Raw genomic sequence first — 15,275 nt, 5'->3', positions numbered from 1 at the left:
TTATGACCATCTAATTTATCTATAATGCCCATCTAGATACTTAAGCATTGTGTGAATATCTCCCTTCACCAGTTTGTTTCAGAATTCAACCACATTCAGGGTGAAATTTTGTTTTTTCAGATGCACTTTAAGCTTTCCCCATTATTTGTAAGCTGGTAATCACTGGGCAGCACAGACTCGGTGGGCCGAAGGGCCTGTTTCCATGTTGTATCTCTGAACTAAACAAAACTAAACTAAACTATGATCTCCAGTTTTGGATACCTCTTCTGAGGCGACAGGTTTTGTGGTGGAAGGTAGTTATTTTGGCTGGAGGTCTGTGACCATTGGAGTTCCGTAGGGATGAGTGCAGAAAGTCCTCAAGGGCGAAGGTGAACAGCCGGAAGTGGTAGTGCATGTCGGCACAAACGATGTCGGATAGAAGGGGATGAATATTCTGCAGCGTGACTTTAGAGAGCTCGGAAAAATGCTGAGATGGGGTAGCGTAGCTGGTTAGAGAGCAGATTAACGCAATAGAAAGGAAGGACATTAGCTTGGAGGATGTGGAATCGATATGGGTACAGCTGCGAAACACTAAGGGGCAGAAAACGCTAGTGGGAATTGTGTACAGGCCACCTAACAGTAGTAGTGGAGTTGGGGATGGCATCAAACAGGAAATTAGAAATGCGTGCAACAAAGGTAAAACAGTTATAATGGGTGACTTCAATCTACATATAGATTGGGTGAATCAAATTGGCAAGGGTGCTGAGGAAGAGGATTTCTTGGAATGTATGCAGGATAGTTTTCTAAACCAACATGTAGAGGAACCAACGAGAGAGCAGGCTATTCTAGATTGGGTATTGAGTAATGAGGAAGGGTTAGTTAGCAGTCTTGTTGTGCGTGGCACCTTGGGCAAGAGTGACCATAATATGGTTGAGTTCTTCACTATGAGACGTGAATTGGCCAAGATAGACTGGCAATTGATTCTTAATGGGTTGACGTTGGATATGCAATGGAAGGCATTTAAAGACTGCATGGAATAACTACAACAATTGTTCATCCCAGTCTGGCAAAAAAATAAATCAGGGAAGGTCGTGCATCCGTGGATAACAAATGAAATCAGGGATAGTATCAAAACAAAAGATGAAGTGTACAAATTAGCCGGAAAAGCAGCCTACCAGAGGACTGGGAGAAATTCAGAGTCCAGCAGAGGAGGACAAAGGGCTTAATTAGGAAAGGGAAAATAGATTATGAATAAAAACTGGCAGGGAACATAAAAACTGACTGCAAAAGCTTTTATAGATATGTGAAGAGAAAAAGATTAGTTAAAACAAATGTAGGTCCCTTGCAGTCAGAAACAAGTGAATTGATCATGGGGAACAAGGACATGGCAGACCAATTGAATAACTGCTTTGGTTCTGTCTTCACTAAGGAAGACATAAATAATCTGCCGGAAATAGCAGGGGACCGGGGGTCAAATGAGATGGAGGAACTGAGTGAAATCCAGGTTAGCCGGGAAGTGGTGTTAGGTAAATTGAATGGATTAAAGGCCGATAAATCCCCAAGGCCAGATAGGCTATATCCCAGAGTACTTAAGGAAGTAGCCCCAGAAATAGTGGATGCATTAATGATAATTTTTCAAAACTCTTTAGATTCTGGAGTAGTTCCTGAGGATTGGAGGGTAGCTAATGTAACACCACAAAGGGAGGGAGAGAGAAAATGGGGAATTACAGACGTTAGTCTAACGTCGGTAGTGGGGAAACTGCTAGAATCAGTTATTAAAAATGGGATAGCAGCACATTTGGAAAGTGGTGAAATCATTGGACAAAGTCAGCATGGATTTATTGAAAGGTAAATCATGAATGACGAATCTAATAGAATTTTTCGAGGATGTAACTAGTAGAGTGGATAAGGTAGAACCAGTGGATGTGTTATATCTGGACTTTCGGAAGGCTTTCGGCAAGGTGCCACATAAGAGATTAGTATAAAGACTTAAAGCACACGGTATTGGGGGTTCAGTATTGATGTGGATAGAGAACTGGCTGGCAGACAGGAAGCAAAGAGTAGGAGTAAACGGGTCCTTTTCACAATGGCAGGCAGTGACTAGTAGGGTACCGCAAGGCTCAGTGCTGGGACCCCAGCTATTTACAATATATATTAATGATTTGGACGAGGGAATTGAATGGAACATCTCCAGGTTTGCGGATGACACGAAGCAGGGAGGCCGTGTTAGCTGTGTGGAGGATGCTAGGTGGCGGCAAGGTGACTTGGATAGGCTGGGTGAGTGGGCAAATGCATGGCAGATGCAGTATAATGTGGATAAATGTGAGGTTATCCACTTTGGTGGCAAAAACAGGAAAGTAGACTTTTATCTGAATGGTGGCCGATTAGGAAAGGGGGAGATGCAACGAGACCTGGGTGTCATGGTACACCAGTCATTAAAAGTAGGCATGCAGGTGCAGCAGGCAGTGAAAAAGGTGAATGGTATGTTAGCATTCATAGCAAAAGGATTTGAGTATAGGAGCAGGGAGGTTCTACTGCAGTTGTACAGGGTCTTGGTGAGACCACACCTGGTGTATTGCGTACAGTTTTGGTCTCCTAATCTGAGGAAAGACATTCTTGCCATAGAGGCAGTACAGAGAAGGTTTACCAGACTGATTCCTGGGATGTCAGGACTTTCATATGAAGAAAGACTGGATAGACTCGGTTTGTACTCGCTAGAATTTAGAATGCGGGGGGGATCTTATAGAAACTTACAAAATTCTTAAGTGGTTGGACAGGCTAGATGCAGGAAGATTGTTCCTGATGTTGGGGAAGTCCAGAACAAGGGGTCACAATTTAAGGATAAGGGGGAAATCTTTTAGGACCGAGATGAGGAAAACATTTTTCACACACAGTGGTGAATATCTGGAATTCCCTGCCACAGAAGGTAGTTGAGGCCAGTTCATTGGCTATATTTAAGAGGGAGTTAGATGTGGCCCTTGTGGCTAAAGGGATCAGGGGGTATGGAGAGAAGGCAGGTACAGGATACTGAGTTGGATGATCAGCCATGATCATATTGAATGGCGGTGCAGGCTCGTTGGGCCGAATGGCCTACTCCTGCACCTATTTTCTATGTTTCTATGTTTCTATGTGTGCCGGGACCTCTGCTGTTTGTGATTATATATAAATGACCTAGATGTAAATGTAGATAGGTTGGTGAGTAGGTTTCCTGGCAATACCAAAATTGCAGTTTTTGCAGACCGTGAGGAATGCTGTCTGAAAATACAGTGGGATTTCGACCAACTGCAGAAATGGACAGAGAAATGGCAGATGGAGTTCAACCAGAGCAAGTGTGGTACCGCAAGGCTCAGTGCTGGGACCCCAGCTATTTACAATATATATTAATGATTTGGACGAGGGAATTGAATGCAACATCTCCAGGTTTGCGGATGACACGATGCTGGGGGGCAGTGGTAGCTGTGAGGAGGATGCTAGGAGACTGCAAGGTGACCTGGATAGGCTGGGTGAGTGGGCAAATGCATGGCACATGCAGTATAATGTGGATCAATGTGAGGTTATCCACTTTGGTGGCAAAAACAGGAAAGTAGACTATTACCTGAATTGTGGCCGATTAGGAAAAGGTGAGATGCAATGAGACCTGGGTGTCATGGTACACCAGTCATTGAAAGTAGGCAGGTACACAAAAATGCTGGAGAAACTCAGCGGGTGCAGCAGCATCTATGGAGCGAAGGAAATAGGCAACGTTTCGGGCCAAAACCCTTCTTCAGACTGATGGGGGGTGGCGGGGAGAAGAAAGAAAAAAGGAGGAGGAGGAGCCCAAGGGCTGAGGAAGTGGAGGAGACTGCAAGGGCTAACAAAATTGGGAGAAGTCAATGTTCATGCCTGCAGGATGCAGACTCCCCAAGCGGAATATGAGGTGCTGTTCCTCCAATTTCCGGTGTTGCTCACTCTGGCCATGGAGGAGACCTAGGACAGAGAGGTTGGATGTGGAATGGGAGGGGGGGTTGAAGTGCTGAGCCACCGGGAGTTCAGGTAGGTTCTTGCGGACCGAGCGGAGGTGTTCGGCGAAACGATCGCCCAGCCTCTGCTTAGTCTCACCGATGTAGATCAGCTGACATCTAGAGCAGCGGATGCAATAGATGAGGTTGGAGGAGATACAGGTGAACCTCTGTCGCACCTGGAACGACTGCTTGGGTCCTTGAATGGAGTTGAGGGGGGAAAGTAGGCATGCAGGTGCAGCAGGTAATGAAGAAAGCAAAAGGTATGTTAGCATTCTTAGCAAAAGGATTTGTGTATAGGAGCAGGGAGGTTCTACTGCAGTTGTGCAGGGTCTTGGTGAGACCACACCTGGAGTATTGCGTACAGTTTTGGTCTCCTAATCTGAGGAAGGACATTCTTGCCATAGAGGGAGTACAGAGAAGGTTTACCAGACTGATTCCTGGGATGTCAGGGCTGTCATATGAAGAATGACTGGATAGACTCGGCTTGTACTCGCTAGAATTTAGAATGCGGGGGGGGATCTTATAGAAACTTACAAAATTCTTAAGGGATTGGACAGGCTAGATGCAGGAAGATTGTTCCCGATGTTGGGGAAATACAGAACAAGGGGTCACAGTTTAAGGATAAAGGGGAAATCTTTTAGGACTGAGATGAGAAAAACATTTTTTTACACAGAGAGTGGTGAATCTCTGGAATTCTCTGCCACAGAATGTAGTTGAGGCCAGTTGATTGGCTATATTTAAGAGGGAGTTAGATGTGGCTCTTGTGGCTAAAGGGATCAGGGGGTATGGAGAGAAGGCAGGTACAGGATACTGAGTTGGATGATCAGCCATGATCATATTGAATGGCAGTGCAGGCTCGAAGGGCCGAATGGCCTACTCCTGCACCTATTTTCTATGTTTCTATGAGATGCACTTTGGGAGGTTGAATGTAGAGAGAGAGAAGATACAGTTAATGGCACGACCCTTAACAGCCTTGATGTGCAGAGGAATTGTGAAATTCAAGTTCATAATTCACTGAAGGTGGCAGCACTTGTACATAGGTTGGTTAAGAAAGCATTTAGTTAGCTTGCCCTCATTGTTCGGGGCATTGAAATTAAGAATCAGGAAGTCATGATGCAGCTCTATAGGACTTTGGTTCGGCCACATTTGGAGTATCATGTGGTGTTCTCTTTGCCCATTACGGGAAAGATTTGGAGGCTTTGGAGAATGTGCAGAATAATTTTATCAGATAGTTGCCTGGATTTGAGCGTTTTAGCTATTGGGAAAGTTTGTTAACTTGGATTTGTTTCTCTGGAATATCAGAGGTTGAGGGGAGACTTGCTAGAAGTATATACAATTGAGAGGCATAGATCGGGTAGAGAGTCAGAACCTTTTACCCAGAGTGAAAATGTCCACAAGTAGAGGGCATAAGGTGAGGAGGATAGCTTAATGGAGATGTGTGAGGCATGTTTCTTACACACAGAATGGTGGGTACAGGAACACACTGTCAGAGGTGGTGATGGAGGCAGATATGACACAGAATATGGATCATGTACAGTCTGATGAGATTAGTTTAACTTGGCATCATGTTCAGCACAAACATTGTGGGTCAAAAGGCCCCTTTGTGCGCTGTACCATTCCATGTTTATTTTACAATCCAAAGGTGTGCATAATATTTCAACTGTGGCTTAACCAATGTTTCATAGATTGGTACCATAATCTCCCCGTTCTTATATTTCCCGGCTAATGAAGGCAAATTTCCCTGTGCTGACTTCACCACTTTATCCATCAGTGCTGTCACTTTCAGAGATATTTGGTCTTGTACAATAATGTCCCTTTATTCATCAGTATTCTCGGGAGCCCTGTCATTTATTGTGTGTATCCTATCTTTAGTTATCTTCTCAAATTGCAAGATTATGCACGTTTTGTGATTATCTTCCATCTGCCGCTGCTCTGCGCCTCTTGTCAACTAATCAATGTCGTCCTGTATCCCGTAACTATCCTCCTCAGTCTCAACAACGGTACCAATTTTTGTGTCATCTGCAAACTTACTAATCATATTTGCACTGATCCCTGCAATGCACCACCGGACACTGGCTTCCAATCACAAGAACAACCTTCTACAATCACCCTCTGTCTCCTATTGCCAGGCTAATTTTGGACTGAGTTTGCCACCTTCTCCTGGATTCCAGGGATGCTTACCTCCCAGATCATTCCCTAATGCTATGCTCCTATCGTCTTCACTGGGCCATAATAAGGATAAGGGGAAGTCTTTTAGGACCGAGATGAGAAAAACATTTTTCACACAGAGTGTCGTGAATCTCTGGAATTCTCTGCCACAGAAGGTAGTTGAGGCCAGTTCATTGGCTATATTTAAGAGGGAGTTAAATGTAGCCCTTGTGGCTAAAGGGATCAGGGGGTATGGAGAGATGGCAGGTACACAAAACTGAGTTGGATGATCAGCCATGATGATATTGAATGGCTCGAAGGGCCAAATGGCCTACTCCTATTTTCTATGTTTCTATAATGGATAATTCCCTCCTACTGTCTGGATACAAACATAAAAAAAACCATTTAGATCATGTGATTATTTGTGTAGGTTATTTAAATTAACAATATAAATGGAGTTATCCCCTGAGTATCTAGAAAGGCGCTATATAAATCCCATCCATTATTATTATTATTATTATTATTATTATTATATTAGTACTTCTGTGATAATTAATCAATTTCCCTCCTGGTATAAATAAAGTTTTATCGTATCATATAGGAAGTGTGTAATAGCATTGCAGGATGAATACTGTAAACATAGCTGCACCCTCTAGGATCTAATGTTGTTCCATGGATCAACTTCTCTACATTAGCAAGACCAAGCGCAGGCTCAGCGATCATTTTGCTGAACACCTCCATTCAGTCCATCTAAACCCAGCTGATCTCTGCGCTTCAACTCCCCCTCCCATTCCCAATCTGCCATTTCTGTCCTGGGCCTCCTCCATTGTCAGAGTGAGGCCCAGCACAAATTGGAGGAACAGCACCTCATATTTTGCTTGGGTAGTTTACACCCCAGCGGTATGAACATTGACTTCTCTAACTTCAGATGGCCCTTGCTTTCTCTCTCCATCCACTTCCCCTTCCTAGTTCTCCGACTAGTCTTACTGTATCTGACTACATTCTATCTTTGTCCCGACCCCTCCCCTGACATCAGTCTGAAGAAGGGTCTCGACCCGAAACGTCGCCCATTCCTTCTCTCCAGAGATGCTGCCTCACCCGCTGAGTTACTCCAGCATTTTTTTGTCTATCTCGATTTTACCAGCATCTGCAGTTCTTTCTTACACGAGAAATAGCATAAAATCATTCTAGCTATTTGTGAACACTAAAATAAATGGTAGGGAGGAGGGCGGTGATAGGGCATGGAGATATTATGACTAAGATGTCCTGGGATCCAATGGGAAAGAGGCATTTGAGCATTTGGAATTCCAGTGGTAGGATTGCCAAAGGAAGCTATAGAAGCAGATGCAACTATGACTTTTAAAAGACATTTGGATGGATATATGGATAGGAAAGGTTTAGAGGGATTTGGGCCAAATGCAGACAAATGGGACTAGCCCAGATTGCCAATTTGGTCAGGATGGGCAGTACGGCATCAATTTCAGAAAGCATTTTCTGTAACCTTTCCAGGTATAGATTGCAAAACACATGCTAATGACTAATGCTTGTAATTACACTGTTATCTATTTACACAGAGCTTGCCTTACAACAGATTACAATTAACAACGAATATGATGTATGACAAAGCATGTAAACATGCCTTTGGGTTTAATAGGTTTTGTAGACTGGATATGCATTTTCCAGGTCTCTCTTTTATTTGGGACTCCCTACTCGAACATCTGGACTTGAAAGCCTCACCTTTCCGTGTCATTAATATTACCAGCAATCTGTCGTGGACCAACCACATTGATGTGACAGCCAAGATGGCACACCAATACCTCTACTTCCTGAGGAGACCGAGGAAATTCAGCAGAAGGTTGATGAGTGCAAAACCATAGAAGTTGTCTATATGCAAGGCATTGGATAAGGTTCCACACAGCAGGCTGATCTGGAAGATTAGATCACATAAGATCCAGATCCAGAGAGAGCTAGCTGACTGGGTAGAGAATTGTCTTTATGGAAGGAAGCAGAGGATGATGTTGCAGTTTGTTTTTTTCAGACCGGAGGCCTGTGACGACAGGGATCTGTGCTGGCTCCATTGTTGTTTGCCGTGAGTTGGATGATCAGCCATGATCATATTGATTGGCGGTGCAGGCTCGAAGGGCCGAATGGCCTACTCCTGCACCTATTTTCTATGTTTCTATGTTTCTATGTTTATTTGAACAATTTGGATGAGGATTACAAGGCACGATTTGGAAGTTTGCAGATGACATGAAAATGGGTGGTATAGTTGATAGCAAAGATAGTTAACAAAAAATTACAGCAGGATCTTGATCAGTTGGGCAAAGTGGGCCGAGGAATGATTATTGGAGTTGAATTAAGATAAGTGTGAGGTGTTGCATTTTGGAAATCAAAACAGGGCAGGACCTTCACAGTGAATGGCAAGGCCCTGGGCGTGCTGAAGAGCAGTGGGATCTAGAAGTGTAGGTACATAGTTCCTTGAAAGTGGCGTCACTGGTAGGTAGGGTGGTCGAGAAGGCTTTTGGTACACTGGCCTTCATCAGGGTATTGGGTATAGAATATTGATGTTATGTTACAAGAAGTTGGTGAGGCTACATTTGGAATATTGTGTTCTGTTTTGGCCACCTTTCTATAGAAAAGTAGACAAAAATGCTGGAGAAACTCAGCAGATGAGGCAGCATATACGGAGCGAAGGAAATAGGCGACGTTTTGGGTTGAGACCCTTCTTCAGTGATGTGAGGGTACGGGGGTGGGAAAAAGAAAGGAAGAGGCGGAGACAGGGGGTTGAGGGGTAGCTGGAAGGGGAGGAGAAAGGAGGAACTACCTGAAATTGGAGAAGTCAATGTTCATACCGCTGGGGTGCAAACTGCCCAAGCGAATACGAGGTGCTGCTCCTCCAATTTATGATGGGCCTCACTCTGGCCATGGAGGAGGCCCAGGACAGAAATGTCAGATTGGAATGGGAGGGGGAGTTGAAGTGCTGAGCCACCGGGAGATTAGGTTGGTTATTGCAAACTGAATGGAGGTGTTGGGCGAAGCGATCGCCAAGCCTACGCTTGGTCTCACCGATGTAGAGCAGCTGACACCTAGAGCAGCAGATGCAATAGATGAGGTTTGCGGAGGTGCAGGTGAACCTCTGCCACACCTGGAAAGACTGTTTGGGTCCTTGAATGGAGTCAAGGGGGGAGGTAAAGCGACCATTGTAGCATTTCCTGTGGTTGCAAGGGAAAGTGCCAGGGGAGGGGGTGGTTTGGGTGGGAAGGGATGAATTGGCCTGGGAGTTACAGAGGGAGCAATCTCTGCGGAAAGCAGACAGAGGAGGAGATGGGAAGATGTGGCCAGTGCTGGGATCCCATTGGAGGTGGTGAAAATGTCGGAGGATTATTTGTTGTATGTGACGGCTGGTAGGGTGGAAGGTGAGAACAAAGGGGACTCTGCTCTTGTTATGAGTCGGGGGGGATGGGGAATGAGAGCAGCGTTACGGGCTATAGAAGAGACCCTGGTGAGAGCCTCGTCTATAGTAGAGGAGGGGAACCCCCGTTCCCTGAAGAATGAGGACATCTCCGATGCCCTGGTTTGGAACACCTCATCCTGGGTGCAGATGCAGCGTAGAAGGAGGAATTGGGGGTAGGGGATGGAGTCCTTACAGGAAGCAGGATGGGAAGAAGTGTAGTCCAGATAGCCATGAGAGTCAGTGGGTTTATAGTCGGTCAGTAATCTATCACTTGCGATGGAGATGGTGAGGGCTTGAAATGGTAGGGAAATGTCGGAATTGTTCCATGTGTATTTGAGTGCCGGATAGAAGTTAGTGGTGAAATGGATGAATCAGTGAGTTGTGTGTGGGTGCAGGAGGTAGCACCAATGCAGTTGTCGATGTAGTGGAGGTAGAGTTCGGGGATAGGGCCATGGTATGCCTCGAACAAAGATTCTATAGGAAAGATGTTGTTAAGCTGCAAAGAATGCAGAGAAGATTTACGAGAATGTTGCCAGGATTTGTGGGCCCAAGAAGTGAGGAGAGGTTGGACAGGCTAGGACGTCATTCCTTGGAGCACCGGCTTCTGAGTGGTGACCTTGTAGAGGTGTATAAGATCATGATGGAAATAGCAGAGCCTTTTGCGCAGTGTAGGGTAATCAAGAACCCGGGAACATCGTTTTAAGATGAGAGAAATATTTAATTGGAACCTGAACAGCATTTTTCAACACATTGAAGAAACTACATTGTTGATTGTGATCATGTATTGTAGTTTTGCTGATGGGATAACACGCAACAAAAATGTTTCTCAGTTCCTCAGTATACGTGACAATAAACTAAACAGAACTGGAGAGGAGGTAGTTGAGGCAAGTATTGTAACAACATTTAATCAACATTTTGGATGGGTTCATGGATGGGAAAGATTTAGGGGGGATATGAGCCAAATGCAGGCGTGGGACTAGTGTCGATGGAGCAAGTTAGTCAGAGTGGGCAAGCTGGGCTGAAGAGCTGGTTTCCACGCTGTATCACTCTATAACTCCAGTGCAGATGGGTCATCTTCGTTGGTATGGGCAAGTTAGGCCTGTGTCTGTGCTGTATGAATCTATGGAGTTTATGACAGTTCTGTGCTGTATCTCTATGACAGTTCTGTATTTGGAAAGTAAAATTCATCCTATCAATTCCTTATCATTCACCACGTATCTTGCTGAGTATTTTTAGCATGTTTTTAATATTTGATTCAGATTTCCAGAAACAACAGTATTTTATTTTTGATTAACAAGAGTTTGTCTCACCAGCAGAAGCCAAATAATTGGCAGAAATTTTTTTAGAGGTATTATTAGATTTTGCAAATAAAATGAAAATCCCGTGTGATTTTTTTAAATATTTAAGTCTCGCAAGATTTTATGTAGGTTTTGTCCAAAAGCTGATAATTGCGTTATAGGGTGCTTAAAATATGTGGTGATATTTCGGTTGGAATTGGTTTTGATGCAATTCCAAACATGCCAGTTAATTACGGAAGCGTCACGCTTGAGAAGGGTTAATTAATTAATTCAGAGCTGATTGAACTGACGTTTTTCTTTGTTTCAAGAGTAATGCTCCCTTGTTGCAACTGTCAATCAAAAACAATGTCAATGCTTTGGAAACTTGCACATTTGAGTTGTTGCTGATATTGACATGAAACACTAGTTAGCTTTATTCAAAAGCTCCAGAGGGTAACCAAGAATATATTATAAAATAATGTCGTAAGCAATCCTTGTTAAAATAACTCATGTAAATTTTGATCCTTGCGAACATTGAACAAAGTGCTGACTTATAAGTTATTAAACCCATTCCACAAAAATATTCAATCAGATCAGTTGTCTTTGAATGATGCGACTTTTACTTGTACTTCCTATTAAATGTTGACAGATGACAGATCTGCAGTTCAGATATCACGTCAATGCACAGGAAGTTACATTGCTCACAGCATTAATTAATGCTGCATTTTCAAGCAGTTACAGGAATTTAAAAAAACATCAGATCAGAAATGGCAGGAGGTCAGATGGATCCTCGAGCTTACTCCAAGCTGTAATGTCATGTCTAATCATGTACTTCACATCCCCTTCTCATCTGATTTCCACTTCTAAGTCCATTTTCCAAAAATATTTTGAACCTAACCTTGTTATGTACAATAACTGAAAATTTGAAAAATTTACAATTCTCTGAATGAAGATATTTCTCCCTTTCTGAGCCCTAAATAGCTGCCCTCCATCTAGAGATTGTTTTCCGGATTTCTATATTCTCCATGCGTTGGTGACATCTACCTTGTCAATCAATGCCTCAAAGGTCTGATCGCAAGCTTACAACCTTCAATGAAGCCAAGCCTATCGGTCAAACACTCCTCATCTTTGAAATAATTCCGGCAAATCCATATTACATTTACTCTTGGGGTCGAGTGGATTGTTCATTTATTAAAATGAAATTTGCATCTAAGGTTTGTTGAGCAATATACCACAAATTATAATTATTGTAATTATTCAGCTTAATTTATATAGAATTTTCTACTTTATTTAACATTCAGTGATAATGTAATGAGCGCATATTTAACAGTTCAAAATTAGAAGATTAATTTTATGAAGTTGTACTCTAGTTGCAAAACCTGCCATTGGAGAGTGCATATGGAGTTCAGGCATATAAACATGCAATGTATGGACCAGATATATTGTCCAATTTAACCTTACAAGCAATGTAGTTTATCCTGAAACAATAGCTGAGGAGGCGAGTGAAAAGAGTAGTGAAATACAGGGTTTGCAGAAAGGACCGAGGGCAATGTCTACTCAATCCAGGCTAGTGATGTGGAGGATGCAAGGGAAGTACATGGAATTTAATACATAGAAATGTGATATGTTGCATTTTGGGAAGTTTAACATGGGCAGGACCTACACAGTGAATGGTGGGGCTCTGTGGAGTGTTGTAGAACAGAGGGATCAAGGAGTGCTGGTGCATGGTCTCTGGTGTAGCTAGGGCATCACTTAATCTGAGAAAAATCCTTGAACCTCAGAAATAGTACATATTTTCAAAAATTTCTAGGCTAATATCATTGCAAATTTACTCTGAAGGCTTTTGGTACATTGGCCTTCACCAGTCAGAGTATTGGGTATAGAAGGGAGGTCATGTTGCAGTTGTATAAGACGTTGGTGAGACCACATTTAGAGTTTTGTGTTCAGTTCTGGGCAACATGTTATAGGAAAGATGTTGTCAAGTTTAAAAGGGCACAGAAAAGATTTACAAGGATGTTGCCAGAACTTTATTGATTATAGTTTAATAACAGGAAAAAAATTAATTCTAAAATTTTGGAAAGGCCCTACGGCCCCCACAATCAAAATGTGGATTATAGAAATGACGGAGACCTTAAACGTGGAAAGAATCAGATTTTCCCTGTTGGACAAACAGGAATTATTCGTTGGAACATGGTCTCCTTTTATTGATTACTTAAAGGGTCAGAATAGTTCAGCACAGGAACCTGACTAGCACTCGGGCTAAAGATTGGATGAAATGCTACACTCTGAAATGTACGAACATATCTCGAACGATGTTTTTTATTTTAATAAATTTTTCCATTCTTCTTTAACTATCTCTTTCCCCCTTTTTTTTTTTTTTTTTTTTTTTTTTTTTTTTTTTTTTTTTTCCTTTCTTTTCTTCCTCTATTTCATCTATCTCTTTAGTTCTATCTAGTTTTAAAAAAATGAAGAAAAAGGCAAAAAGTATTGGAGACAATGTAATAATAACCGACAATATTATCAATTTAAAAATGTAAGACAGTAATGATGTAATAGATTATGTACCTATCTCCAATAAAAAAATATTTTCACACAAAAAAAGGATGTTGCCAGGACTAGAAGGTCTGAGCAAACGGCAGAGGTTAAGCAGGCTGGGACTCTATTCCCTGAAGCGCAGGAGGATGAGGGGTGATCTTATAGAGGTGTATAAAATCATGAGAGGAATAAATTGGGTAGATGCACAGAATCTCTTGCCCAGAGTTGGGGAATCGAGGACCAGAGGACATGGGTTTAAGGTGAAGGGGAAAAGATTTAATAGGAATCTGAGGGGACATTTTTTCACACAAAGGGCGATGAGTGTATGGAACAAGCTGCCAGAGGAGGTAGTTGAGGCTGGGACTATCCCAATGTTTAAGAAGCAGTTAGACAGGTTTATGGATAGGACAGGTTTGGAGGGATATAGACCACACTCAGGCAAGTAGGACCAGTGCAGCTGGGACATTGTTAGCCAGTGTAGGCAAGTTGGGCCAAAGGGCCTGTTTCCACACAGTATCACTCTATGACTCTACAGCCAGATATGGTTAATGTAAATTTGCAATGATATTAGCCTAGAAATTCTTGATGATATGACTATTTTTAAGGTGCAAGAATTTTACTTGAATTAAGTGATGCCCTAGCTACACCAGATATTGCACCTGGGAACATAACACAGTATAACATAGAATAACACAGGGACAGGCCTTTCAGTACACAGTGTCTATGCTGAACAGGATAACAATTTAAGCTACGCATCAGCCTACACCTGGTCCATATTCTTCCATTCCCTGACTGTTCATGTGTCTATCTAAAGACCTCTTAAACATTGCAACTGCTTCCACCAGTTCCCCTGCAGCACATTCCAGGCACCTACCATCCCCTGAGTAAATAAAAACTTGCATTGTAAATCTTCCCCTCTGAATTACTCCAACACTTTGTGTCTTTTGTGTCTTTAATGGAGATGGTTGTTGTGCTTGGCTATAACACAGGCTGCGAGGGTTGAAAAAGATAAAGACAATGGTTCTTGTTGCAGATTATGTTTGTTATTAATTATAATTAATATAATTATGCTTCTTTTCTGCAGAGCACAGACGAGATGTGGGAGCCTGCTAATTTGGAGTTGGATGCACTTAGTTCATCAATGGAACCATATCTTGTACGAAGGCTATCATTTCATGCTCTGCAACTTCCACCACTAGCCTTCAGAGTGGCTGAACAATATGACCTAGAAAAAAAATCAGAATCAGAACACGTACCAAGACCAACAACTCTTCCATTGAAGACTCTTCCTTTGATTGCCATCACTGCTGCAGACAACACAAGGTAAATAACATTGAAACGACCTGTGATCCTCAGTTTTGAAGCTGTCAAAAGGTTGTCTTTTTCATAATTCAGATTATTATAATGCAATTACATATCTTCGATAGAGATGATTTCAAATGGCGATCTTGGTTAAATATTAGGATCAAACCTGTCTTTTGAGATGGATGAGGTGGCAAATTACTTGAACTAGTCAGTTCTTGTCGAGTATCCAGCTTACTTACCTTAATAAAATATGTTGTAGATATGGACGTGGTTGGTGTGGAATTTTGGGGCAAAATGCCCAATGACAGGTGAGCTGCTTGAGTTTGCTGACAGCACGACATCTAATTTATGTTGTTTACTCCAGTTTGATCTTTGGCATAAGCCCCCAGCTGATCAATGCAAAGGCCTATCAGTGTGGTCCATTCAGCCCCCAAATGTCCATGGCAGCCAGTGGATTACTGGCCATGATTAGGTCTTGCTATTCATCGTTACAGAATGGCTATCTCCCAGCTGTGACTTCATTTCAATTTCAGGCTCTCTCTACTTCCCCTTGATACTTTAAAACAATAATTGCAT

The 15,275-nt window shown here is 42.6% G+C and overlaps 1 protein-coding gene across 4 annotated transcripts in view; it reads left to right on the top strand.

Annotated features, from left to right (window-relative positions):
• LOC129696663 (cAMP-specific 3',5'-cyclic phosphodiesterase 4D) overlaps window positions 1-15,275 on the top strand; it is a 221,791-nt gene that overhangs the window by 185,535 nt on the left and 20,981 nt on the right. For all 4 annotated transcript variants that reach the window (XM_055634790.1, XM_055634770.1, XM_055634780.1 and 1 more), the window contains one exon: window positions 14,479-14,717. In XM_055634790.1, the coding sequence (XP_055490765.1) occupies window positions 14,479-14,717 (239 nt within the window). The remainder of the gene's footprint in view (window positions 1-14,478; window positions 14,718-15,275) is intronic.

This window comes from Leucoraja erinacea, chromosome 1 (assembly GCF_028641065.1).
Source record: "Leucoraja erinacea ecotype New England chromosome 1, Leri_hhj_1, whole genome shotgun sequence".
NCBI lineage: Eukaryota > Metazoa > Chordata > Chondrichthyes > Rajiformes > Rajidae > Leucoraja > Leucoraja erinaceus.
The sequence above is the reverse complement of the archived record's forward strand: the minus strand, read 5'-3'. Positions and strand labels throughout refer to the sequence as shown.